Source organism: Chiloscyllium plagiosum, chromosome 6, assembly GCF_004010195.1.
Source record: "Chiloscyllium plagiosum isolate BGI_BamShark_2017 chromosome 6, ASM401019v2, whole genome shotgun sequence".
Classification (NCBI taxonomy): Eukaryota; Metazoa; Chordata; class Chondrichthyes; order Orectolobiformes; family Hemiscylliidae; genus Chiloscyllium; species Chiloscyllium plagiosum.
Window position 1 is genome coordinate 10,336,581 of NC_057715.1, and position 27,559 is coordinate 10,364,139.

General features: G+C 40.4%; 1 protein-coding gene across 1 annotated transcript in view; it reads left to right on the top strand.

The window, feature by feature from the left end:
• The window catches only part of myo16 (myosin XVI), a 375,473-nt gene that overhangs the window by 57,661 nt on the left and 290,253 nt on the right, over positions 1-27,559 (top strand). The window contains exons 3-4 of the mRNA XM_043691191.1: positions 7,788-7,858; positions 25,384-25,527. Coding sequence (XP_043547126.1) covers positions 7,788-7,858; positions 25,384-25,527 — 215 coding nt within the window. The remainder of the gene's footprint in view (positions 1-7,787; positions 7,859-25,383; positions 25,528-27,559) is intronic.

The window sequence follows — 27,559 nt, forward strand, 5'->3', positions numbered from 1 at the left end:
AGGCTTCTGAGAGAAGCTGATGTGTTTCTTTCAGGTGTGCCTGGTCTCACTCTTCAGAAGAAGAGATTGTCTTTTGGATTTTCAACATCAGTTGGTATTTTAGTTTTGATTCCATTGGGGGTGCATGTCTTGCGCTGTTGTGGATATGAATGAGATCTTTCTCACATTGTAGGTAATGTAAATGTGGATATGAATGGGATCTTTCTCACATTGTAGGTAATGTAAATCTCTGCCCTATGTTCTGCAGACGGGTATAACATGTTTTTCTCTATCAACTTCCCTTTGCTTTCCTTTTGAAAAGTGCCACAAAATCATTGTTTAGCCCTGGCAATGTCAGATAGCAAGAGAGGTAAATCGAAAGAGACAGGTAAGCACTCGGGACAGAGCAAAGAGGATTTCTTACAGAGCTAGCTAAAAGATGATGGAAAGGGGAGGAATTCAAAGCAAGCTTAACGAAGGGAAAAAAAATCAAACTGAAAGCTCAGACAGTATTGATTTAGAAAACCGCTAAGTGGTGGAAAAAATTAAATGTACTATCTCCAATATATTTTTACAAGACAAACACAGCTAATTCAGATGTGAGTAATTTGGATTCCTGATGTGAATCAAAGGTCCGTTGTATGCAGGAGACCATTATATCTAATATGCTTATGCTGCCTCATTGAAAGAGCCATCCAACTTGCCTACTCTTCCCCTTAAAGCCCTAGCAGCACTGTGAAATTGGTAAATGATTGTGAATCACTGATATAGAACTCTCCATTATTTAAAATTCTATCCCCCTTATGAAACTACCCCTATACACACATGCATATCGACACTGAAAAAACAAATGATATGGGTGGGAGGATGGATAGTTTAATGATCCCTATGCTCAAAGTTCACTGAATGATCCTCTGGCTTTCCAGTAGCTGTTTCTCAATTGTCCTTCAGGTACTTTCTCTTGCTTTCAGGAAGAGTAGTGGGACCGGTTCACAATTATAAAGTTTCTGATTACTACATAAAATCTATAGTTGATAGCAGCTGATGAGGGCAACTAAATTGGCGTTCTTCAGCCTTGAGTTTTTATTGCAGAGAAAAGAACACCACCTTCCTCTCCTAGCAGTCTGATGGTTTCTGACTAAACACTCACACCCTCAATCTAAGGCAGCTTCAGCATCGCCATCCAGACTGCTTCAGAAACCCAACAGTGCAGCCTGCAGCAGACAAAAGGCCTGATGTTTGCAAATGCAAGTGGCATGACATTCATTCAGTATCAGGGAAAGGATATCTCTCCCTGCTCTCCATTTTGTTTGGGGGCACGGGCGGGTGTTTCTGTCGGCCAGGGAAAAATAAGAGACAATCCTTTCCCTGTCTCTAATAAACGTGAGACTGCTTGCATGGGAGTAGTGTAGTAATGTCCCTACATCTGGACCAGAAAGCCACCTGTTTTAGAAATGTGCAATAACATCTCTGAACAAGTTGACTAGAACATAGAACAGAGCTGAAAATGTGTTGCTGGAAAAGCGCAGCAGGTCAGGCAGTATCCAAAGAGCAAGAGAATCGACGTTTCGGGCATGAGCCCTTCTTCAGGCTCATGCCCGAAACGTCGATTCTCCTGCTCCTTGGATGCTGCCTGACCTGCTGCGCTTTTCCAGCAACACATTTTCAGCTCTGATCTCCAGCGTCTGCAGTCCTCACTTTCTCCTAGAACATAGAACAGTACAGCACAGTACAGGCCCTTTGGTCCTCGATGTTGTGCCGATGTTTTATCCTACTCTAAGGTCAAACTAACCTACATGCCCTTTGATTTACTGTCATCCATGTGCTTATCCAAGAGTTGCTTAAATATCCCTAACGTATCTGACTGTACTACCACTGCTGGCATTCCATGCACCCACCTCTGTGTAAAGAATCTATCTCTGATATCTCCCCTAAACCTTCCTCCAATCACCTTAAAGTTATGCCCCCTCATGATAGTCATTTCTGCCCTGGGAAAAAGTCTCCAGCTATCGATTCTATCTAGGTGTCTCTTGTATACCATTATCAAGTCACCTCTCATTCTTCTTCGCTCCAATGAGGAAAAACCTAGCTCCCTCAACCTTTCTTCATAAACCATGACCTCCAGTCCTAATAAATCTCCTCTGCACCCTGTCTAAAGCTTCCACAGCCTTTCTATAATGAGGCGACTAGAACTGAACGCAATATTCCAAGTGTGATCTAACCTGGCTCTATAGAGCTGCAGCATAACCTCACGGCTCTTAAACTCAATCCCCCGCTAATGAAAGCCAACACACCATATACCTTCTTAACAATCCTATCATCATAGGTGGCAACTTTGAGGGATCTATGGATGTATACCCCACACTGCCAAGAATCCTGCCTTTGACCCTGCAATCTGCATTCAAATTTGACTTTCCAAAATAAGTCACTTCACATTTTTCTGGGTTGAACTCCATCTGCCACTTCTCAGCCCAGTTCTGAATCCTGTCAATGTCTCGTTACAACTTATAACTGCCCTGCACACTATCCACCACTCCACCAACTGTGTGTCATTGGCAAACGTACTAACTCACCCTTTTGCTTCCTCATCCAAGTCATTTATAAAAATCACAAAGGTCAGAAGTCTCAGAACAGATCCCTGTGGAACACCACTGGTCACCAAGCCCAGGGCTGATACTTTCTACCTACCACCACCCTCGGTCTTCTATGGGCCAGTCAATTCTGTATCCAGACAGCCAAATTTCCTTGTTTCCCTTGCCTTCTTACATTCTGAATGACCTACCATGGGGAACCTTATCAAATGCCCTGCTAAAATCCATATGCACTACAACCACTGCTCTACATTCATCAATGTGTTTTGTCACATCCTCAAAGAATTCAATAAGGCTTAGATTAGATTTAGATTTAGATTACTTACAGTGTGGAAACAGGCCCTTCGGCCCAACAAGTCCACACCGCCCCGCCGAAGCGCAACCCACCCATGCTCCTACATCTACCCCTTACCTAACACTACGGGCAATTTAGCATGGCCAATTCACCTGACCTGCACATCTTTGGACTGTGGGAGGAAACCGGAGCACCCGGAGGAAACCCACGCAGACACGGGGAGAATGTGCAAACTCCACACAGTCAGTTGCCTGAGGCGGGAATTGAACCCGGGTCTCTGGCTTGTGAGGCATGACCTGCCCCTCACAAAACCATGCTGATGATCTCTACTCAAGCTATGCTTTTTGAAATATTCATAACTTCTGTGTCTCAGAATCTTCTCCTCTAATTTGCTGATCACCGATATAAAACTGACCAGTCTATAATTCACAGGGTTATCCCTATTCCCTTTCTTAAACAGGGAAATAACATTTGTCACCCTCCAATCATCTGGCACTACATCATCTGGCACACATGCAAACATCATCACCAAATACTAACAAGAAACTTATTCCTTTGATTTCATCTGCCTTCTATTAATAAAAGTTTGGATATTTTTTTCACAGAAACTGGCAAGACTCAGTTCATAAGTTATCGGTTTTGAGATGTTACCTTATAATCATGAGCTTTTAGGGTCAGAAAATAGTTCATAGAGATGTACGGCATGGAAACAGACCCTTCAGTCCAACCTGTCCATGCCGATCCAGATATCCCAACCCAATCTAGTCCCACCTGCCAACACCTGGCGCAACATCCTTGTAAATCTTTTCTGAACACTTTCAAGTTTCACAACATCTTTCCGATAGGAAGGAGACCAGAACTGCACACAATATTCCAACAACGGCCTAACCAATGTCCTGTGCAACCGCAACATGACCTCCCAACTCCTGTACTCAATACTCTGATCAATAAAGGAAAGCATACCAAATGCCTTCTTCACTATCCTATCTACCTGTGACTCCACTTTCAAGGAGCTATGAACCTGCACTCCTAGGTCTCTTTTGTTCAGCAACACTCCCTAGGACCTTACCATTAAGTGTATACCATTTAAAAAGGCCATTTGGCGATTTGTCTCTCTGCCTCTTCTCTTGTAGAGCAACTGGGCTAATCTCATTTCATTGCCCTTTATCGTAGTCTTATAAATGTTTTCTTCTCTGAGACTTATCCAGTTCCCTTTGGAAAGCTATGATTGACATCTGCCTCTACCACAATCTTGTGTATTAAACTGCAGGCCTGAACCAAGCACTGTATAAAAAGTGCTTCCTTTTTCTTATCATCATTCACCTTAAGACAATGTCCTTTAGTTCTTAACTCTTTTACTAATGGAAATAGTTCTTTCCTGTCAACTTTGTCCAAAAGCCTCACTTAAACACTTCTATCAAATCCAAACATTCTGTTCTCTAAAGGTGAACAATCCTGGCTTCTTCAACCTTTTTATGGAATTGTAGTCCATCATTTCTGGAGCCATTTTTGTAACTCTTCTCTCCACCCTCACTAATGCCTTTACATTCTTCCCAAATCAGTGCACGCTGGTTCACCATAATCTCTCTGTTTTTGTAAGTAATACCCCTGTTTGGAAAACAGAACCACTCTATCAACCTTCCCTACCTCCGTTACCCAAATGCACACATACATACCAGGTACACTCACTGCACCTACTTTAAAGTTGCACGTTTTCTTTGATACTACTTTTCCAGGTTCACCCCACTAAAATACATTACTTCATATTTCCTTGCATTAAATTTCATCTGTCACATGTCCACCCATCCTGCTAATCTACCTATGCCCTCATGAAAGCTGGGACTGTTCTCACAATGCACAATACATCCATGTTTTACCTTCTGTACAAATTTTGAAATTGACCCTTTAACTCCAAATTCGTGGACATTAAGTGGTCATATGAAAATATGACTGCAGTAATAAGTGGCAGGAGTCGACCATTGAATCTGCTCCCAATTCAATACAATCATGGCTGATCTGTTTGAGACCTCTATTTCGTACTAGAACCTACCCCCATAACCCTTGACTCACTTGTTGGTCAAAAATCTGTTTACATCTAACTGAAAAATATTCTCTAAATCTCCTTCCACTGCTGACTAGGGAAGAACGTTCTAAAGGCTGTCAAACCTCAAAGAAAAAAGTTCTCTTCGTCTCCATAACTTATTTTTAGGATGTTTCCTCTAGTTGTTATTCTTAACTCCAAATGATTTAAGGTATAGATAAAGTTGCTATAGTCCATGAAGATTATAGGGCTGCTTTCTCATGAGAGAGAGATGGCTGGTGCTGGTTTAACCTTAGGGTCACCATGCCTCAGGTGAGGGGGAGAGGTTGAAAAGAAAAGTCCTTCATGGTAACCTCAATGAGTGAAGCAATTAACCCAATGCTGTTGGAATCACTCTTCATCACACACTAACCCACTCTTCAGTGATATAAATCAAGTTTGTCCAACATTCCCTCCTAACATAATACCCCCAATCCCATCTCATATTTCAGCTTTCTCAGAGCTTTTTTTAAAGTATTTAAATCTTTTTTTAAATGAGGAGACCAAAATTGTACATAACACTCCAGATGTGATTTTACCAATATTCCATAAAACTATAGTAATACTTCCCTACTTGTATATTCCATTCCTTTTGCAATAAACATAACATCTAGCTTACCTCCCTCATCATTTGCTGTACTTCTATCCTAATTATATTTGACTCATGTATCAGGACACCCAATCTCTTTCTTCAGAATAACCATCCAATTCACTTTTCAAAGGCCTCTGAACCTCAACTTTATGCAATCTCTCTTCATTTAAGAAGTTTTTGACTTTTCTTATTACTAACCTGGATGAGTTCACATTTACCTACACTATACTCCATCTGCCAATTTATTTTTTACCCTATTCACTCAATCTGTTATATCTTCTTGCCGAATCCATGTTTCCTCTTCACAAATTATTTTCCAACTATATTTATCATCAGAAAATTTAGCAAACATACATTTGGTCATCATCCAAGTCACTGATGTAAATTGTGAATAGTTGAGGCCGCAACACTGCTTTCTGGTGCACTCCATTGATTGTATCTTGCCAACCTGAAATGACTCCACTTATGCCTTTTGTTTTCCATTAGCTCGCAAATCCATGCTATAAGATTACCTCCTACACTGAGCTCTTAGTTTGTGTAGTAACCTTTTGATGTGGCACCTTGTCAATTATCCTCTGGAATCTCAGTACAGCTTAAATTATATACAGATTCCTCTTTATCTGCATTGCTTGATATTTCCTTTGAAATTATTTCACTTTCACAAAACTATGTTAATTCTGTCTGAGTGTATTGCAATTTTATACATTTCCACCACATCCTCCTTTAATAAAAGATTCCAGCATTTTCCCTTTGACAGATGCTTCTCTGCTATCTTGAATTCACATTCACTATATTGTAATTTGATGGGAAATTTTAGAATCTAGGGAATTTGGGAAATTTAAACCAATACATCTATCTCAGCAGGCACTGACTTTGAGACCCTAGGATGCAGTCCACCAGGAGTTGGGAACTTGGCAGCTTTTCATTCTAATGATTTTCAGTGTTTTCTCTCATCAATCTCTTTCCTTATTCACAATGCGATTCACAATTATTTCTGGAATTTTATTTGTACCCTGGTACTGATCTGTAAAAATCCCATTTTGATAAATAACTGTTCACTATTCTCTACTTCTCTATTCCTATTACTCATCCATGGGCTTTAATTTTGTTGACACATGGCCCTCTGTCAAATAGCCTTTGGGAAGTCTATGAGCAATGTATTGTCCATAGCAGCCTCATCAAACCTCTCTGTTACCTCATCGAAAAATTCCATCAAGTTAATTAAAGATAATTTATTTGTGTTGGCTTTTCTTGATTAATCCACATTACTCTAACTGACCGTTAAACTGGGAAGTCATTATCATTTCCTACCATTTGACATTTAATTATTATTTTTATACTTGAAGTAAGAATCATTGAATATATCAGTAAGACTTATACCATTCAAATGAATGAATTCTAAACATGTTTAGCATGTCAGTATTAATTAGCCATGATGTAGAGGCGCCAGTGTTGGACTGGGGTGGACAAAGTTAAAAATCATACTGTACCAGGTTATATCCAAAAGTTTGAGGAGAAAGTGAGGTCTGCAGATGCTGGAGATCAGAGCTGAAAATGTGTTGCTGGAAAAGCGCAGCAGGTCAGGCAGCATCAAGGGAACAGGAGAATCGACGTTTCGGGCATAAGCCCTTCTTCAGGAATGAGGAAGTTCATTCCTTGTTGTTGGAGGGTTCCTAGGCGGAAGATGAGGCGTTCTTCCTCCAATCGTCGTTTTGCTGTGGTCTGACGATGGAGGAGTCCAAAGACCTGCATATCCTTGGTGGTGTGGGAGGGGGAGTTGAAGTGTTGAGCCACGGGGTGGTTGGGTTGGTTGGTCCGGGTGTCTCAGAGGTGTTCTCTGAAATGCTCCGCAAGTAGCCGGCCTGTGTCCCCAATATAGAGGAGGCCACATCGGGTGCAGAGGGTGCAATAGATGATGTGTGTGGAGGTGCAGGTGAATCTGTGGCGGATATGGAAGTTTCCTTTGGGGCCTTGGAGGGAGGTGAGGGGGGAGGTGTGGGCGCAAGTCTTGCACCTCCTGCGGTTGCAGGGGAAGGTGCCGGGAGTGGAGGTTGGGTTGGTGGGGGGTGTGGACCTGACGAGGGAGTCACGGAGGGACTATATCCAAAACTTTGTACTTCCAAATAAACCTGTTGGACTATAACCTGATTTCATGTGATTTTTAATATTAATTAGATCACTGTTTACATTTATGGTGGTGAGAGACACTTTTCCTGTGCTAACGTTTTGTTACTTTTATTGTCAATACAGTGTTGAAGGTGCTGAAGGAAGGTGCTGACCCCAATACATTGATCTCCTCAGGAGGCTCACTGCTGCATCTGGTAAGAGCTATGACAGTGTGCCATTACTCATTAACTGCTATGTTGTTAAAAAATGAGGATGATTACAAGGTGACAGATTTTTTGATAGCAGACCTTAAGAAGGTGGGGAACAAAATATCTCACTCCTTAGCATAAGGTAAGTAATTAAAAATAATTGATTGGAAAGTAATTGTTGGATTTTGAGGGTTAGAATGATTTATCTTTCACTTTTTAGATTTATATGACTGTAAATATCACTTTTTAGATTTTAGTGCTTGACGTGGATTTTGATTTAGCTCCAACACTCCTGGACCACCTTAAATCTACAGCTTGGAATTTTATATCGTCCTCCAGTCACCCAAAATATTAAGTACAGTGTTTGCTGAACAGAATCTGCTCTTTATAGGTTATAGTGGAAAAGTTTTCAATAATATTCAACTTATAGAAGTTGCAGAATGTGAGAACATTGAGCATAGAACATAGGAAAGTAAGCACAGAACAGGCCCTTAGGCCCACGATTTTTTTGCCGAGGATTAATCCTAATGTAAAATAAAATAACTTTACCTATGCACCCCTCAATTCACTGCTGTCCATGTGCATGTCCAGCAGCTGCTTAAATGTCCCTAATGACTCTGCTTCCACCACCACCAGTGGCAACACATTCCATGCACTTACAACTCTCTGCGTAAAGAGCCTACCTCTGACGTTTCCTCTATACCTTCCTTCTAATGTCTTAAAACTATGACCCCTCGCCCCAGTCAATCCTGCCCTGGGGAAAAGTCTCTGGCTACTGACTCTATCCATGCCTCTCATTACCACATATAAAGGTGAGGATAACCCAGGAAATCAGAAGAGTATTTGTATGAATGAGTAAGTAGATAAACTTTCAGGGAAAAGCTTCCTTAACAAAGTGATTGATGGAAGCAGTTGTAAACTTTGGTAGAGATTGATCAATTAAATCACAATACAAACGCTCATCCAAACAGGAGACATGACTCCTATATGTTTTATATATTTCATCTATGCAGAAATAATACACCAGATTATATGTAAGAATTTTATTTAAAATACTTTAAAATGTCTATTCCATGCTTCAGCTCCAACATCCAGCTCTTTCTACAGTTTTGTTTACTTTTCTGAGTCCATTTCAAAGCTTAATGAATCCAGCGCAAAGAGCATCAGTAGCAGACACATCCCCAAATTCTAATGTGGAACATCTGAACAACTAAACACTACAAGGACCTGCACACACAAGTTCAATTTCCCAAAGGGTCATCCCCATACTGTTGCAAAAGTCAGGACTGCAGATGCTGGAGATTAGAGTCGAGAGTGTGGTGCTGGAAAAGCACAGCAGGCCAGGCAGCAACCGTGGAACAAGAGAATTGACGTTTCAGGTAAAAGCCCTTTCCTGATGAAGGGCTTGTGCCTGAAACATTGATTCTCCTGCTCCTCGGATGCTGCTTGACCTGCTGTGCTTTTCCAGCACCACACTTTCGACCCTATGCTGTTGTGCTTAGCATGAGGATGAAACACTTCTTCTTTTTGTGGTTTCTGTCCTGCCATGGAATTCTCATGGAAGATCTTGCATGCCTTTGGAAGCATTCCTGAGTTTTTGATGTGGTGCTTTTAAGTGAACAAGCAACAAGCAAATAATATATTGATAGTTCAGAGAAACAAAGGAGAAACAAAGTCAATGATTTTTGTCTTGTGCTTGTCAAGGCTAGGATGTAGGAAGTCAGATTTGGAAAGGGAACGCCAATCTACGCAGCATGAGAAGAAGATGCTGGTTCGTTGGTTTGTCATTGGTCTAGTGATACTGCAGGAACTATCAATCATAGCTCTCAAACCACACAGGAAGACCTTTTAGTTAAGATGACACCGTGGGAATATAACAATCTCAGTGATCCCTTGTCCAATGAAAAAAAACTGTAATGCATGTAGGAGTTCCCGTGTTCACAAACACAGCTTTTAGCTTGTAGAGATGCTCCACACAATGACCCTAACTGATAATTTTAATTGTTTTTTGATGTAATTCTCTGCATGTTCTAGATTACTTAACAAAGTTCATCCAATCGCAGAACTATGTCCAATTTTGGATGTAGTAGTCTGCGGCTTATAAGCATAGACTGATTTAAAAACATCTGATATGTTATCCCAGTGAATGGTCAATCGTAGGGGAGTTCAAAACTAAAGAGCATAATTTTAAGATTAGCAGAGAAAGTTTTAAAAGGGACCTGAGGAGCAGCCTTTTCTCACAGGCTGGTTCGCAAGTGGAATGAACTGTCAGAAGCAGTGATGAATGCAGGTACAATCCTAACATTTAAAAGACATTTGGACAGATACATGAATCAGCAAGATTTGGAGGGAGACGGGTCAAATGCAGGGGAATGGGACTAATTTAGTTTGGGAAACCAGTCAGCATGGATGATTTAGACCAAAGGGTCTGTTTCTGTGTTGCATAACTCTAAATCCGATGTAGACTGGATCATGGACCTTTCCATGTGTTTGCACAATACGCAACAAGTGATGATGAGATTCAAGTAGCCATTATCTTGCAAGGTAGTTTTGATATGCCCTATCTTCACATCGAGCTTACAGGGTGAGCAGATGTCCTGGGCCAATAAGATTTTGCCAATAAGATTGATCTTGTTGTGCAGAATTGTAGGAATCCCAATGTATATTGATCATGTATGCAACGTGCATATTGTAACGTAGGCTTTCCGCAGATTTCGCAACAATTTGAGGACAAGAAGCTTATTGATCTGCTTCATTTCGATGGTAAATTTGAGTGCAGGATAGAAATTAAGTTCTGGAAAAAATTTTTTTGGAGCTGCAGATTTGAACATCGCAAGTATGTCTACTTATCAAAAATGTGCAAGTGGCCAAGGTAGTCATCATTCCATCTAAAAAGCACTTATCACAGCAACTAGTAAAGATGTTCCGGAGCTAGGAGTAAAGTACATGGCAACACCTACTGTTCAATGAACTGCAAGATTGCAATTGCACGTGCTAGAAGCTACACACGTTAACAAATAGGACCCATGTAGGCAAAAGGAATTCAAACATACATTACACCCTTTTCATTGGGAGAGGTGTCATGGAAACTCCCAATATCTCTTGCATTCACAGGGCAACATTCTGACTAACCAGACTACTTTTCTGGTCTCAGAATTAAGATTGACATTTAACTACTCTTGGTTCATCTCTGTGTTAATCAGCAGCCTCTTCTCACACTGCAAAATTGGTGTTTCTTTGCAAGTCTAGTTTCTAGCATCCTACTCCTGATGAATGCAAGATCAAAAGCTTTGACTTTTAGTGGTGTCCAGGGAAATTATCAGTTAAACTATTGTCAAATCTACTCACAAAATTTTAATTGTAAAATGTTTTGCTACATAAAATACTAATTTAACTTAGTCTAGTTAAATACTAATTTAACTAGAGTCATATAGAGTCCTACAGCAGAGAGATAGGCCCTTTGGTCCTAACTGTTGCGTGCTGACCAAAATGTCCATCCACACGAACCCCTTTCCCTGCACTTGGCTCATGTCCTTCTAAACATTTCTCATCCATGTATTTGCTCAAATACTTTTTAAATGTTGATAATGTACCCACCTCCCGCCGGCAGCTCATACCACATGCATACGAACCTCTGAAAAAAAGTTGCCCCTCAGGTCCCCTTTTATTCTTTCCCTCTAACTTTAAACTGATGCACTCTAGTCCTTGAATTTCCAATCCTGGGAAAAACACTGAGTGCATTCAACCCATCCATGCCTCTCATGACCTTACACACTTCTTTAAGATACTTCCTAGGTCCCCTATGCTCCAAACAAAAAAGTCCTACCTTGTCAAACCTCTTGTCCAGACCCTTGAGTTCTGGAAACACCTTTGTCAATTTTTTCTGCACTCTTTCCAGCTCCATAACATCCTTCCGATAACAATGTGACCAAAACTAAACATAAGACTCTAAGTGCAGTCTCACCAACATCCTGTATAACTGCAGCATCACTTCCCAACTTCTATACTTCTAGACTGGTGAAGGGCAGTATTCCAACAGCCTTCTTCACTGCCCTGTCTACTTGTGACTCCATTTTCAGAGAACTGTGCATATGAACTCCAAAGCTCGTCTGTTCCACTACACTCCTTAAGGCCCTGCCATTCACCATGAAACTCCTACTTTGATTTGACTTTCCAACCTGCAAGCCCTTACACTTATCTATATTAAACTCCATTTGCCATTTCTCAGCCCATTTCCCCAGCTGATCAAGGTCCTGCTGCAATTTCTGATAACCTTCCTCACTGTCCATGATACCTTATTTTAGTGTCGTTTGAAAATTTAATAATCATGCTTTGTACAGTTGTTTAATAGATTATTCTTTCTGAAATGAGGGATACAAATAGGTCAATGCAAAAATTATATCAATCTCCAGTTTAAAATCCAAAGTTGTTAATGACTGCTTTCAAAACACGTTGGCACAGTGGTTAGCATTGCTGCCTCACAGCGCCAGAGACCCGGGTTCAATTCCCGCCTCAGGCGACTCTCTGTGTGGAGTTTGCACATTCTCCCCATGTCTGCGTGGGTTTCCTCCGGGTGCTCCGGTTTCCTCCCACAGTCCAAAAATGTGCAGGTTAGGTGAATTGGCCAGGCTAAATTGCCCGTAGTGTTAGGTGAAGGGGTAAATATAGGGGAATGGATCTGGGTGGGTTACACTTCGGCAGGTCGGTGTGGACTTGTTGGGCCGAAGGGCCTGTTTTCACACTGTAAGTAATCTAAACTAACACAGGCATGATTCATGAATATGGTACTTTTAACTGAAATTTATTTTTGAGTTTTACTGTTCCTTGGAAAGGATGACACTGGTAGAATTTATTGCCCATACCCAGTTGCCCTGTCGTAAGGGTATTATAGGGTAGCCACATACTATGAAGCAATACTAGACCAGACCAGGCAGGTTTAGAAGATTTATTCAAAGGAAAGACATCCGTGAATGAGTGGAACATTATCATAATATTTAGACAATCCTTTCTTTTTACACCTGTTAGAGCTCAAAAAATATCTTAGATTTATGGAAATCACTTTTACAACATGCCATGACCAAATTTGAATTCTAAGACTTTTTATTATGATGCATAACAACTGAACAAACATACTTACAAACAGAAGAATTAAGATAAATTTTATGACTTCAGACTCACAGTCTGACATTTAGCGTATTACAGTCAACAGCTCCCACGGGATTTTCTGTTTAAAAGGAACAAATAAATTTCCCCCTTAAACATCCTGTGACTGAAACTCTGGATTGGAGAAATTTATTATGTTAATAGTGTTTACCAGGCCTATAGGATTAATTTGCCTTCCTTACTTAATCTAGTTTCACCTTTTAGAATCTAAATTAAATATTTAATTGCACACAATTTTGTACAGGAAAGAAAAACCAGGGAACGATAGTTCTATTATTTTAAAATAGTTACGGAGAGGGACAAAACTGGCCCACAAGTTTGAGTTCTAAATTGGGGCAAGGCAAATTTTGATGGAATTAGACAGGAGCTTGCAGGGGTTGATTGGAGTAGTTTGTTTGCAGGTAAAGAGACCTCCGGCAAGTGGATGGCCTTTAAAAGTGAGATAGCTAGAGTTCAAGGTCTATATGTTCCTGTGAGGGTGAATGGCGAGGTTGGCAGGAATAGAGAACCGTGGATGACAAGCGATATTGAGGCCTTGACCCTAAAGAACGTGGCGTAACTCAGGTACAAGCAGCTGGGATCAAGGGAATTCCGGGAGGTATACAGGGAATAGAGGAGTTTACTGAAAAAGGTAGAGTGAAAAGGGGGCACAAGAAAGCCTTGTCTGAGAGAGTTAGGGTGAATCCAAAGAGGGACTTTATATTAACGGAAGAAGAATAACTAGAGAGAAAAGAGGGTCCCTCAAAGACCAAAGTGGACATGCATGAGTAGAACCACAGGAGATGGGCGAGGTTCTTAATGAATATTTGTTCTATGTTTACCATGGAGAAAGACATGAAGATTTGGGAACTTGGGGAAGTTAGTGGTGATATCTTGGGAACAGTCCATATCACAGTGGAGGTGTTGGATGTATTAGAATGTGTGGAGGTGGATAAATCTCCTGGTCCTGACCAGACCTATCCAAGAACACCGCAAGAGGCTAGTGAAGAAATTGCAGGGGCTTTGGCTGATATTTTTGCATCATCGTTAGCCATGGGTGAGGTCCCAGAAGACTGGAGGGTAGTGAATGTTGTGCCCTTATTCAAGAAGGACTGCAAAGAAAAGCCTGGGAACTATAGACCAAAGAGCTTAACATCTGTGGTAGGTAAGCTACTTGAGAAGATTCTGAGATAAGATATACATGCATTTGGAAAGTCAGGGTTTGATTATGAGTAGTCAGCAAGGCTTTGAGTGGGAGATCAACTCTCACAAATTAGTTGGAGTTCTTTGATGAAGTGACCAAGAAGATTGACAAGGGCAGGGCAGTAGACGTAGTCTATATGGACATCAGTAAAGCCTTTGATAAGGTATACATGGTAGGCTGCTCTGGAAGGTTAGATGGCATGGAATCCAGGGGGAATGGCAAATTGGATACACAACTGGCTTGATGGTAGGAAGCAAAGGGTAACCGTGGAAGGATGCTTGTCGGACTGGAGGCCTGTGACTAGTGGAGTGCCTCAGGGCTCGCGTCTGGGACCATTAGTATTTGCTATCTATATCATTGATTTGAAAGAGAATATCCAAGTCATGATTAGTAAGTTTACTGATGACTCTAAAATAGGAGGTATCATGGACAGTGAGGTAATCAGAAATTACACAGGACCTTGATCAGCTGGGGAAGTGGGCTGAGAAATGGCAAATGGAATTTAATATAGATAAGTGTGAGGTCTTGCATTTTAGAAAGTCAAATCAAGGTACGAGTTTCGTGGTGAATGGTAGGGCCTTCAGAAGTGTCATGGAACAGATGGATCTTGGAGTTCAGGTTCACAGTTCTCTGAACGTGGAGTCACAGGTCAGCAAGGCAGTGAAAATGACTTTGGCACACTGGCCTTCATCAGTAGGGCACTGAGTATAGAAGTTGGGAAGTTATGCTGCAGTTATGCATAATGTAGCTGAGACCGCGTTTAGAGTATAACATTCAGTTTTGGTCACCTTGTTATCGGAAGGATCTTATTAAACTGGAAAGAGTGCAGAAGAAATTTTCAAGGATGTTGCCAGGACTCAATGGTCTGAGTTACAGTGAGAGGTTGGACAAACTAGGACTTTTTTCTTCAGAGTATAGGAGAGTTGGGGGGGTGGGAGTTGCTTTTAGGTGTATAACATCATGAGAGGCATGGATAGGATGAAAGCACTCAATCTTTTTCCCAAGGCTGGGGAAACAAGGACTGGAGCACATTAGTTTAAGGTTAGAGGGGAAAGAATAAAAGGGAATCTGAGGGGCAACTTTTTTTACAGAAAGGTGGCATGCATATGGAATGAGCTGCCGGTGGAAGTGGTTCACTTGGGTACATGATCAACATTTAAAAGACATTTGGCAAAATACAGGGATAGGAAAGGATTAGAAGGATATGGGGTTAGAGTTGATGGAGATATTGGTCGGCATGGACCAGTTTGGGTCGAAGGACTGCAGGACTCTATGAATTTAAAACCTGTACGAAAAGCTTAATCTACTTTTAGAGCTGTGTATCAAATAGGTAATGGATAAACATTTAAAAGACATTTGGCAAATACAGGGATAGGAAAGGATTAGAAGGATATGGGGTTAGAGTGGATGGACATATTGGTCGGCATGGACCAGTTTGGGCCGAAGGACTGCAGGACTCTATGAATTTAAAATCTGTACGAAAAGCTTAATCTACTTTTAGAGCTGTGTATCAAATAGGTAATGGATAATGTAGTCCACTTGCTATATAAGTTAACTATGTTAAAATAGATAACTTTGGCAGAAGTGAGGACTGCAGATGCTGGAAATCAGAGTCTAGATTAGAGCGGTGCTAGAAAAGCACAGCAGATCAGACACCATCCTAGGAGTAGAAAAATTGACATTTTGGGCAAAAGCCCTTCATCAGGACTGAAGGCAGGGAGCCTGCAGGATGGAAAGAACTTTGGCAGTCAACCCAGTGAGTAGATTGGATAATGGAACAGATTAGACTACTATAAATGGCATAAAATCTTGCAACATGCTGTTCTTTATTAAGAAATGTTAATGTTTTGGAGCCTTGTTTTCAAATATCTTCATAGCCTTGTCCCTTCCCATTTCTGCATTCTTCTCATTTGTCACAAATTTGCAAATCTCTGCATTTCCTCAACCTTGCGTATCCCTAATTTTCATCCCTATACCATTCCTTCAGCTATCTATGCTCTAAGCTCTGGAATTCCTTCACTGAAGCTCTCTGCCTCTTTACATTTGTCTAGAGACAAAAAAAAGCTGCAGATGCTGGAATTCGAGGTAGTCAAAGTTTGTGAGAAGATTTGTAGCTCAGGTGCTCGTTGTTGTGGTTCTGTTCGCCGAGCTGGATGGATACGGATTGTTAGCTGTCTTCCTGTTTGTCCTATGTAGTGTTTTGTGCAGTCCTTGCATGGGATTTTGTACACTACATTGGTTTTCCTCATGCTGGGTATCGGGTCCTTTGTTCTGGTGAGTTGTTGTCTGAGAGTGGCTGTTGGTATGTGTGCTGTTATGGGTCCTAGTGGTCGTAGTAGTCTGGCTGTCAGTTCGGAAATGTTCTTGATGTATGGTACCGTGGCTAGTCCTTTGGGTTGTGGCATGTCCTCATTCCGTTGTCTTTCCCTTAGGCATCTGTTGATGAAATTGCAGGGGTATCCGTTTTTGGCGAATACATTGTAGAGGTGTTCTTCCTCTCCTTTTTGCAGTTCTGGTGTACTGCAGTGTGTTGTGGCCCTATTGAACAGTGTCTTGATGCAACCTCTTTTGTGAGCGTTGGGGTGGTTGCTTTCGTAGTTCAGGACTTGGTCTGTGTCTGTGGCTTTCCTGTATACCTTTGTGGTGAATTCTCCATTCGGTGCCTCTGGGTTCAAGCCTTGAGGACTTCATAGCCAAGGAGAATGTGTTCATAATTCAGCCAAACAAGTGGAGTGGGAAGCTTTTTTACACATTCAGAAAGAACATTTTTTTATTATTCCAGCTGATGCTAATTCAGGATAAGTCAGATTTCAGGACAAAACCTGACTTGATAAATTGTATGTTTTATTTTTGCAATTTGTTTGTGGTGGTTGTCAATCACATAATCAGAACAAATAATCACAAGAAGGTGCCAATATATCTTGAACAGAAGAACATCAGTTTATTATACATAAAGGGAAAATAACACTAACTATATTACACCGTACAAGGATTAGTTAGAATTGTTTTATTTCAAGAATCAGAAATAAAGATTCAATCATTTTACTCTCAACATTCAGCTGATGGATATTTAGTAAATGGTATTTTGTTTCCACTTTCAGGTTTTTTTGTTCAATGAGCATACTATGGTGGTTCCTTTGCCACAAACGTCTGCATTCACTTGGTGCTATCTTTTTAGTTAACGTCTCTTTCTGAGACCCCTATATGAACTGGTAACATGGCTAACTTACTCCTTAACACGTGTATCTTGAACTCCTGCATTCAACAACCTTGAAGAGGTTCTTCCTCTCTGACATCTTCGGTTATGGGAGATTTTCTCTTAGTAATTTTTAAGCCTTGAAGGCTGCTGCCTGAACACTTTTGGATATTGCTGAACTCTACTGCAGCTGATGTAAACCTTTTGTCTTGGAGTGACCTACTTCTTTCTGAAAGAAACCTGCACACTCATAGGAACGGGAGCAGGCCATTCACCCATTCAAGCCTATTACGCCATTCAATGAGATCCTGTACCTTTACCCCATATCCCTTAATACCTTTGCCCCATATCCCTTAATACCTTTGCATCACAAAGACTTATCCATCTCCAATTTAAAATTAACACCTGATCAAGCAGCCACTGCTGTCTGTGAAAGAGAGTTCTAACACTCTACCATCAGCCTACTGAACGGCTGTCTCTTTAAAAGAACCTGTTTCTGTCTCTACCTTGCTGTGTCATAGGACACCTTGTTGCTAGGTAGAAGCCCATTTTTCTTTCTGTTTCCGTCCATGTTTTCTCAAACACTGAACTACTCACTTCAAGAAACTTTTTTTAAAGCCTCATTTAAATGCATGTTAACAAATTGTCAGACTATACTGTATAACTCATCAAACTCAAACATGAAACTAAATGCTGGTTCTCCATTTTAACAAAATTCAGAAATATAATTCAAAACTAAAACTACTATTGGTTCTGTTCATCTTAGATTTCAGGTTTCTAAATAATTATATATCATGTACCTTCCCAGAAACCGATATTGGCCTCTTTAAGTAGCCTTCTTGCCACTTGCAACCCTTATGTGTGCCTCTGATATGTGGGCTGTGGACACGACTCCACACAGTATCTGCTTCTCTCACAGAACAAATATCCTGCCATTTTGGAGAGTAGACCCCACCACCAAGGTAGATGCAGCAAGCACATACTATAGAACTTAGGATAAAGATCCAGAGCTAATATTTCAATTGAGAAAGAAAGGGGTTCAATCCACAAGGAAATACCACTAGGCAGATCATGAGATGCTTTTTCTAATAATTGATTTTGACTTTATGCATTCCTCGTAAGAAACTGAAAGATAAAATGTCTCATCTATCACTAATGTTTAGCTTAATGAGATGGAAGATTTTTGCACCAATCTTATATCACGCCCCTATCGCACAATTGAAGCTTAAATGAATGGTTTATTTTCAGAAGATTTTTTTTTCGTAACACTGCCGTGAATATTTTCTTGCCAACAGTAACAGCTGTCAGGTTGACATTAGAAACAGATGGAACATGAAACACTCCCTAGGCTTCCAAATACTATTAATTTAAAATGACACTGCAATTATGAAAGAGCTATGGAAATATCGTTTCAAACACTAATCCCAAGATCCTGGACCTTTTTATTAATAGACCCTTGTCTTTTCTTTTCTAGATGTTGCCATTTCATACTAATTTCTGTCTGTATGTGGTTGATACACTTATTTCAGCTTGCCACTTACACTCTTCCTGACCTTTTCCTTTACATTTCACCACAGGCATATTCCTCTTATTGTTACTACTTTTGTATCAAACTCGTGCCCCGTCCTCCTGGCATTTCGTGCTAGTTTGTGATCAGTCCCTTTAATAACTTGCATCTCCTTAACACTGATACATTTTCTGTCACAATGTTATTGAAGATACAAATTCTAGGCTAATCCAAGTTTATCTGTCCATCTTGATTTGAGTAAGTTGCTGACTGTCTTCATTCTATTCCGTTCTATTCATTTCTGTTATTTGAAACATCCAAACACATCAATATCAGTTGCAATAACAGCATAAATAGATCATTTTCTTTCCGGATGTCATGTAAAGTATGTACTCAAGCAAGTTGTGCCATTTGATTCTAATTTGTAATTATATGATAATTTACTATTGGGCTTACAATTCGTAATAAGTACTCTGGTACAATGAGTCATAGCGACATACAGCGTGACACAGACCTTTCAGTCCAAGCCAACCATATTCCCAAACTACACTAGTCCCAATTGCCTGCATTTAGCCCATATCGCACTAAACCTTTCCTATTTATGTATCTATCCAAATGTCTTTTAAATGTTGCAACTTTGCCTGCATCCATCACTTCTTCTGGCAGTTCATTTCACACACGAACCACTCTGTGTGTTAAAAATAGGTTGCCTTTTATGTCATACAGTCAGAGATTTACACCATGGAAACAGGCCCTTCGGCCCAACCTGCCCATGCCACCCAGTTTTCACAATTAATCTAGTCCCATTTAACTGTGTTTGGTCCATATCCCTCCATATCCATCCCATCCATGGGAGGATGTGAGGACTGCAGATGCTTGGAGATCAGAGTCAAAAATCGTGGTACTGGAAAAGCACAGCTGGTTAGGCAGCATCCAAGGAACAGGAGAGTTGACGTTTCGAGCATAAGCAATTCATTCCTGATGAAGAGCTTATGTCCGAAACTTCGATTCCCCTGCTCATCAGATGCTGCCTGACCTCCTGTGCTTTTCCAACACCATACTATTCCATCCATGTACCTGTCCAAGTCCTTTGTCAAACCTTTCGCTGCTCACCTTAAAAACATGTCACCTGAATTCCCCCACCCTCTTCTTTTTCTCTATGCCCCTCATGATTTTATAAACCTCTACAAGGTCACCCACTGAACCTCCTATGCTCCAGTGAAAAAAGGCCCAGCCTATTTTTATAACTCAAATTCTCCATTCCCAGCAGCATCCTGCAAGTCTTTTCTGAATGCTCTCCAACTTAATAATGTCCTTCCTATAGCAGGGCAACCATAAATGCACACAGTACTCCAGAAGAGGCCTCACCAATGTCCTGTACAACCTCAACATGACATCCTACCTCACTTCATGACTCCCACATGAATATAGCAAACACCGATTTAATCAAAACATCACACCAATTCTAACTTTGACCCCAATAATCCATGCATGCTGATACTGATTGCAATATATCAAAAGACATGCATTCAAATATATATGAAACGATAAGCTTTTGCGCCCAAATATTCCATTATCCAGTGAGTTTGTGGATCATGCAGAATTCTTGATGTATGACATTCTGAGAGAATTGCCCAGGAATTGAAATTTCTGACAGGTAATTCCTCTACATCTGGAGCCCTCTGGAAAAGTTCCTTAAATTTGGAGGATTCTAACTCATTTCAGCTTCATAATTGTCCAAGAAACATTAGGGGAGTAAAAACCAACTATATATGTTGGGTAACTATTGAGTGAGCCCTCAAGTCACCACTGACTTGTCCTCTGGCTTGTGCCTGAAACGTCGTTTCTCCTGTTCCTTGGATGCTGCCTGACCTGCTGTGCTTTTCCAGCAACACATTTTTAGCGCTTATCCAAAACTCACCCTGCCAAACCATTAATCCTATGAATAGTGAGAATTCACATTTCCACAAGAGGCCCATAATGTTTAGGTAAACTGCTAACAATACCTCTACTGCCAAGCAACTCTAAAACATTCAGCACATGAACTTGTGTCATGCATGTAAGCCACTGTAAATTAACAGACATGTACAAAATGCAAATACACCTACTGGAATGAATATTATGCGAAAGTACATGCCAATGAGAAAAAGACATATAATATGAGTTCATAATAAGAGTTCAAAAGAGACGATCAGCAAATTGTTAAAAAATTTAATGGAGAGGGACAAATGAAAATCAAAAAGACTAATTAAATGTTGGCTTTTAACTCTAAGGGATGGGAAAACGAAGGAGCTTCCATTTTATTTGAACAGAACCTTAATTAGAACATTTCAGGAGAAATGCATTTAGTTTTGGACACTAGACATTGGGAAAGATACTTTGACCTTGATTAAATGCAGTGCCATTTAAATTATGATGAGTCGTTGCATATACCTCTCTTATGTTCCCCTGAATGTAAACCTTTGTTGAGTATTCAAACAGTTAACCACATTGAAAAAACTTTCAATCCTCTGAAGGAACTTGTTCAGGTGGGGGTGGACCCAGAAATTTGTGTTTTTGGAAGGCATCATCAGCTCCTAAGGCCTCAGTGACCTGTTTAGATTTTCAAAGAAAAGGCAGAATAAGGAACGGGAAATCCATATAACTCAGGCCAACTACTTCTTGAGTTCATTGTAGAGCCCTATAGGTGAATAAGTAGCAAAGGATACTAATTTTCAAATGGCCAGTGTGGGAAAGATGAAGAGGCTGTCATAAATCAAAGCTTCATCATCACAGACACAGTGGGGATATGTTAGTGCTCATGACTGTGTGGAAATAATGCATAAAAATTATTAGTGAAACTCAGTTGTTCATGCAAATGCATATTGTTGGAACAGAGAAAGTCAGTTTTGCTCGGAGAGAGAGTTCTCTGAACATTTGAAAGGAATGTGAGACTTCATTTTCCATGATACCTCTAGGCATGAGTGCTTAACTGGCCTAGAGGAAGTCTCCTCCCAGATGGGGGTAAGAGTACAACTCTGCTGTCTATCACAGCCTTGTTCCGGGTCTCAGGGTGAGCACCAGAGAACTGTGAGTCCAGTTCATGTTGGCAATCAACTCAACCTCTGATAGTTCCTGATCCCTGCTCTATCCTTTTGCACAGGCAAGCCTGTTGTGTTTTATGCTTCTGAGATATGCAAAGGTGACACATCAGGATATTTATGACAAAGGCTTAAATGTAACTGTAGCCTGAACTTTGTTTCCTTTATACTTAATTATACACACAGTCATGACTCATTCACACAGCACCAAATGTAGTCTACAAATGCACATGATCAACCAACCAACAATAAAACACAACCAAATCCAATCATTACTTCTTTTTTGCCTCCTGCCAGTGCACCTCACCTGAAATTGATCAGCAAACTCACCTCCAAGCCAAATAGTGGCTGCAGCTTTGAAGATTATGTTGCGTCATTAGTGAAGGTTGAGACCTGGAAATACTGTTGGGGTTCCAACCTCAGACTGAATATTTATCCCAGAGAAGTTATTTTCTCTGTGTGGGAGAGTACAGAACAATAGGAAGTTTTATTTTTACAAAGAGTTCATAGTAATGTGAAATTGTCTGTCCTCGAGATTGGTAGGTTTTGTTTGATGTGTGTATCAAGAGAAATAGAAGTACATATGAGCTTTGACTCTGAGGATTAATGGTGTGGCAGGGTGAGTTTTGGATAAGTAACCTTATCCTTGTGGGCGGCATGGTGGTACAGTGGTTAGCACTGCTGCCTCACAGCGCCAGAGACCTGGGTTCAATTCCCGCCTCAGGCGACTGACTGTGTGGAGTTTGCACGTTCTCCCCGTGTCTGCGTGGGTTTCCTCCAGGTGCTCCGGTTTCCTCCCACAGTCCAAAGATGTGCAGGGTCAGGTGAATTGGCCATGCTAAATTGCCCGTAGTGTTAGGTAAGGGGTAAATGTAGGGGTATGGGTGGGTTGCGCTTCGGCGGGGCGGTGTGGATTTGTTGGGCCGAAGGGCCTGTTTCCACACTGTAAGTAATCTAATCTAACCTACTCCAGTTCTTGTATAGTAGTGTAATTACACAAGAACTACAGATAAGCCACGGCAGATTACATTCAAACATGTAGCATTTTATTTGCATTCCTGACTGACTGAAACTTTGATTAACCTTCCACAAAAAATAACTTAGCAAGTCTGGAGAAATACATCTCCCAATAATAAGAAATTTAGGCTCAAATTTTTCGAAATGACAAGTGGCAAGTTAAGCAAAAACTTACTCTAAATGTAAAGGAGCAGGAAAAACAATTAGAAATCAATACAAAAGTTCATACCTTGCAAAAATAGCCAAATTTACACCATATATTCTTGTGTTCTAAATTTGAGTTTGAAGCTGTTTAATCATTGTCTGTGAACATTTTAGGAAATGTGCAGTGTAGGTTCCACCATTAGTACATATGATTCTGGTTAAATAAAGATTCGTACAAAGTGTGAGGTAAGGTAGATGATTCATATATATTCATTTAGTTTCCTTTGGATGTTTGAATTTTGAGCTTTCATTAAGCTTTCAGATTCAACATTCTGGAATTTATTTTCCAATTTGGGGAACTAGAAGCATTTTAGTTTCAGTTTGAGGCAGTTTTCAGAAGTCTTGGATAAAGTTGGATGCATAAAATAGTTGTTTTTAGGTAAGGGAAGTGGTTTTAGGATTTTTAAGGAAGAAGTCACCTCAGTGTAGGGAATTTAGGTTAAAAGTTTCAGCCCAAAAGTGTATAGTTGAAACCTTGAAAGGTTATTTGAAGCTGAGAAAGTCTAACCTCAGTTTTATAAATGCTCCAGGAAGAGACCATCAGATTCTCAATGTGGACTTGAAGCCACAGTTAAATTAAGCCCTTCAGGTGTGAAAGAAAGGGTAGATCTATCCAGTGTGAGTACTGTCAAGAAGTATCATTCTAATTATGGGACTGTATTTCATTGTGTACTTCCAAATCTTTATATTTGTCACTTACATGTAAATGGTTTGGTTTATTCTATCTTCATTTCTTTAACAATAAAACTAAAGTTTATTTTGTAAAACTAGAATCTGCAGTATTGCCTATCATTTCAATGAAAGACCATCTTATTAAAACCAACTAAATATATCCTGTCAAGCAAGATTTCAATCTGGGGTTCGACTTGTCCAGAAATATCATTAACACAAACATTCATTCCCTGCACTATCAATGCTCAGTAGCAACAGTATGTAAAAGTCATCAAGGTTCCTTAGACACCAGTTTTCAGACACACAAAAACCAGCAGCTATAAGGACAAGGGCAGCAGATACATGGGAACACCACCATCTGCAAATGCTCCTCCGAGACACTTACAATGGCTTTGAAATATATCACCATTCCTTCACTGTCGCTGGGTAAAAATACTGGAACTGCCTTCCTAATGGCATTGTGGGCCTTCCCACAGCACATGGACTGCAGTAATTCAAGAAGACAGCCTACCACCACCTTGCAAAAGGCAACTAAAGATGGTCAATTAATGATGGCCTAGCCAGTTTTTAAAAAGCTTGGATCACAACATAAGATACAGGAAATATATTGTAGGTTTTAGGGAGGATATAAATTTTCTTGATTTAAAAGCAATTGCTATATAGGTCAGAACTATAATAATACATTTTATGCACCTAAGAGATTTTGCAGATTGGGCAAGGAAATTGACAAAACCACAGCATACCAATGAACATAGATGCATGAGATTCAATCTCCTTGAACTTTTGTCCAAAATTGCCCTTACAAGTTCTCCCACCTTATTTTGACTGTTATATCTGTGCAAACTAAGAAATGTACAAAATTTAAAATGAAAGTGACTTTGAGGGTCAAACTCCCATTTGATTCCTTTAGAAAACATCAGCATAACTTCAGCAAAATCAGCTGAATTGTTGCAATGCATTGTGGAATTTAAAATGTTTGACAGTTATGCCCAAATCACTCATGCTTACATTTTCTGCATTCATTTATGTTGTCACAAAATACCCACCTTGCACAATAGTACTTCCATTTAGTTCAAAATGGTTCCTTCACCCTGGACCATCGACAGTAATTGCAGGATACAATATTGTTCTTGGTTTGCCCATGACCTGAGCACAGTGATGTCCCATACAGCTCTGGAGATCTGGTTATTGAGCCCTGACATACTCCCTTGTCCTAAACCATGGCTTCATCTCGCCTCCTTTCCAAACAACATTACAGTTATATCTATACTAGACACACTGCTGCACTTCAAGAAAACCCTCTACTACTTTCTCAATGACAATTTAAGTTGAGGAACAAATGCCTTGGCAATTCCCATGTCACATGAATGTTTTTTTTAAAAGCAGCAACACCATGGGTGATTACGCTTATTTTTCCTTTAAATATATTTGACTGGCGACAAAGCAAAAAGAATTGTAAAGCTGATCGGTATTAAGCTTGCTAACAAGGTGCATTCTCCTTTCAAACAGTGTGCGCGATATGACAACATCTTTGCTGCTGAGATTCTAATTGAAAGGGGTGTGAATGTCAATCGGCAGGATGAGGATTTATGGACTGCATTACATGTAGCATGTGCTTGTGACAATCCTGACATTGTTCTCCTTCTCATGTTGGTGAGTACATAACCCAGACTTTGAAAAATCTACTAATATCTCAAAGTAATGCATTTCGTGACTCATTTGCAGAAGATGTCAAAGCCTGGCTCTAAGACTTCCTCCTGAGCTGTTTCATGCTTGTCTCCAACACTATCCCACCTTTTTCTATACTCAAGTTGTGATGAAGTAATTGGAATTCATGCAACAACCTCCCTTTCCCATGTAGCCAAAGGGGGATCAAGTTTCAAGGATGTAGCTAAATAGCTGAATATCTCAGGGTGTAGCAGAACCACATGTCGATGCTATGGTTTGCTGTGGAGTCCTGCTGCTGTATTTCTGCCTCTTACTGAAAATGAAGACCTCACTTTTTGTCAATTTATGTGGGAATAAAGTGAGTTTATCTAATACTGCTATTACCATGAATGGAAAGTACCTCATTGCTCTCTCCACTTGAATGTACTATGGTGGCATGATTAGTTTGTACATCAACTGTGCAGCCCCCGCACTCTCATCCATCGAGGTTAAGAGAACCCTACAACGATTGAATAATTGCAGAAACCAACACTCTTCCAATTCTATGCTCTGGGTCACTTATCTGCCTAACTCTCAGATATTGAGCTGAAAATGTGTTGCTGGAAATGTGCAGCAGGTCAGGCAGCATCCAAGGAGCAGGAGAATCGATGTTTCAGACATGAATAACTCTCAGATATATCTACCTGTCCCTGACCAAATCTCCTGAGTGGTATGACTGCCTCCTGGTACAAGAAACTAGGTAGCTTTCCCTACCATCCCTCTTTCCCCGAGCCCCTGATGCATTGCAGTGTCTGTGGCCCAACCTCCAGCTCATAAGCTCAAAGATGAAGCTGCTCAAATTCAAACCATGAAGAAGTTTCTGCCATGAATAAAAATGGTATTGAGGAACTTCCAAGTTACAGACTTGATTCATCACTGTTCTAATGAGTTCCAATCCTTTAACTACATTATTCATTTTCTTCTGTTGTCTTTTGTATACTTTATTAGCTTTGTCACCAATTTGCATGCTGTTAAAATTTAAGAATAGGAAATGCCTGACCTACTTAGCAGAAACGCACCAAACAGCTGGCTCCTTTCTCTTTAGGAGAGGAAGAATCAATTCTAATCAGTTGCACTTAATATAGATCTGTTTCTAATTGAATATCTCAGGATTGTCATCTCGTCTACCCCCCATAGGAATGCTGACTACCTGTACTGAGACCCTCACTTCACCTGCTCCTCTCCTTTTTGAAAGGGTAGCAGAAAGTGCTGATGAAGGGATGGTGGTTGATGTTGCATACAAGGGATTTGAATGAAGTGCCACATTATAAGCTTGGTAGAAAAGGTGAAGCCCATGTTATAATGGGTCAGTTAATGTGATATAACCTAACTGAGTCTGTAAGGCATGACTCCAGCTTTTGCAGATGGCACAAAACATAGAGGCATTGTGAACTGTGAGGATTGTAGCAAAAGAAACATTGAAGGTGTAGACAGTTTGGTGGAATGTGTGGACAAATACCAGATGGAGAAAGTGAGGATTGCAGATGCTGGAGATCAGAGTCGAGAGTGTAGTGCTGGAAAAGCACAGTAGGTCAGGCAGCATCCAAGGATGAAGGGCTTTTGCCCAAAATGTTGATTTTCCTGCTCCTTGGATGCTGCCTGACCTGCTGTGCTTTTCCAGCAACACATTCTTGACCCAAATACAAGATGGAGTTTAGTACACAGAAATATTAGTAAGGAAAATGAGGAGAGGCAATGTATACAAAAGTGGGTAATTCTTAAGTAGGATGCAAGAACAGAGACCCAGATCATTGAAGGTTGATAGGTTGAGAAAGTAGTTACGAAGAGGAATCATATTGAACTTGAAGCGTTAACTCTGTTTCTCTCTCCACAGATGGTTCCAGACTTACTGAGTTTTTCCAGCACTTTCTGTTTCTATTTAAGAAAAAAAGCTAAAATGACAGAGGAAATCCTGGGCTTTATAAATAGGATCAAAGAGTTAAAAAAACGGCAGGTTATAATGAACTTGTGTAAACAC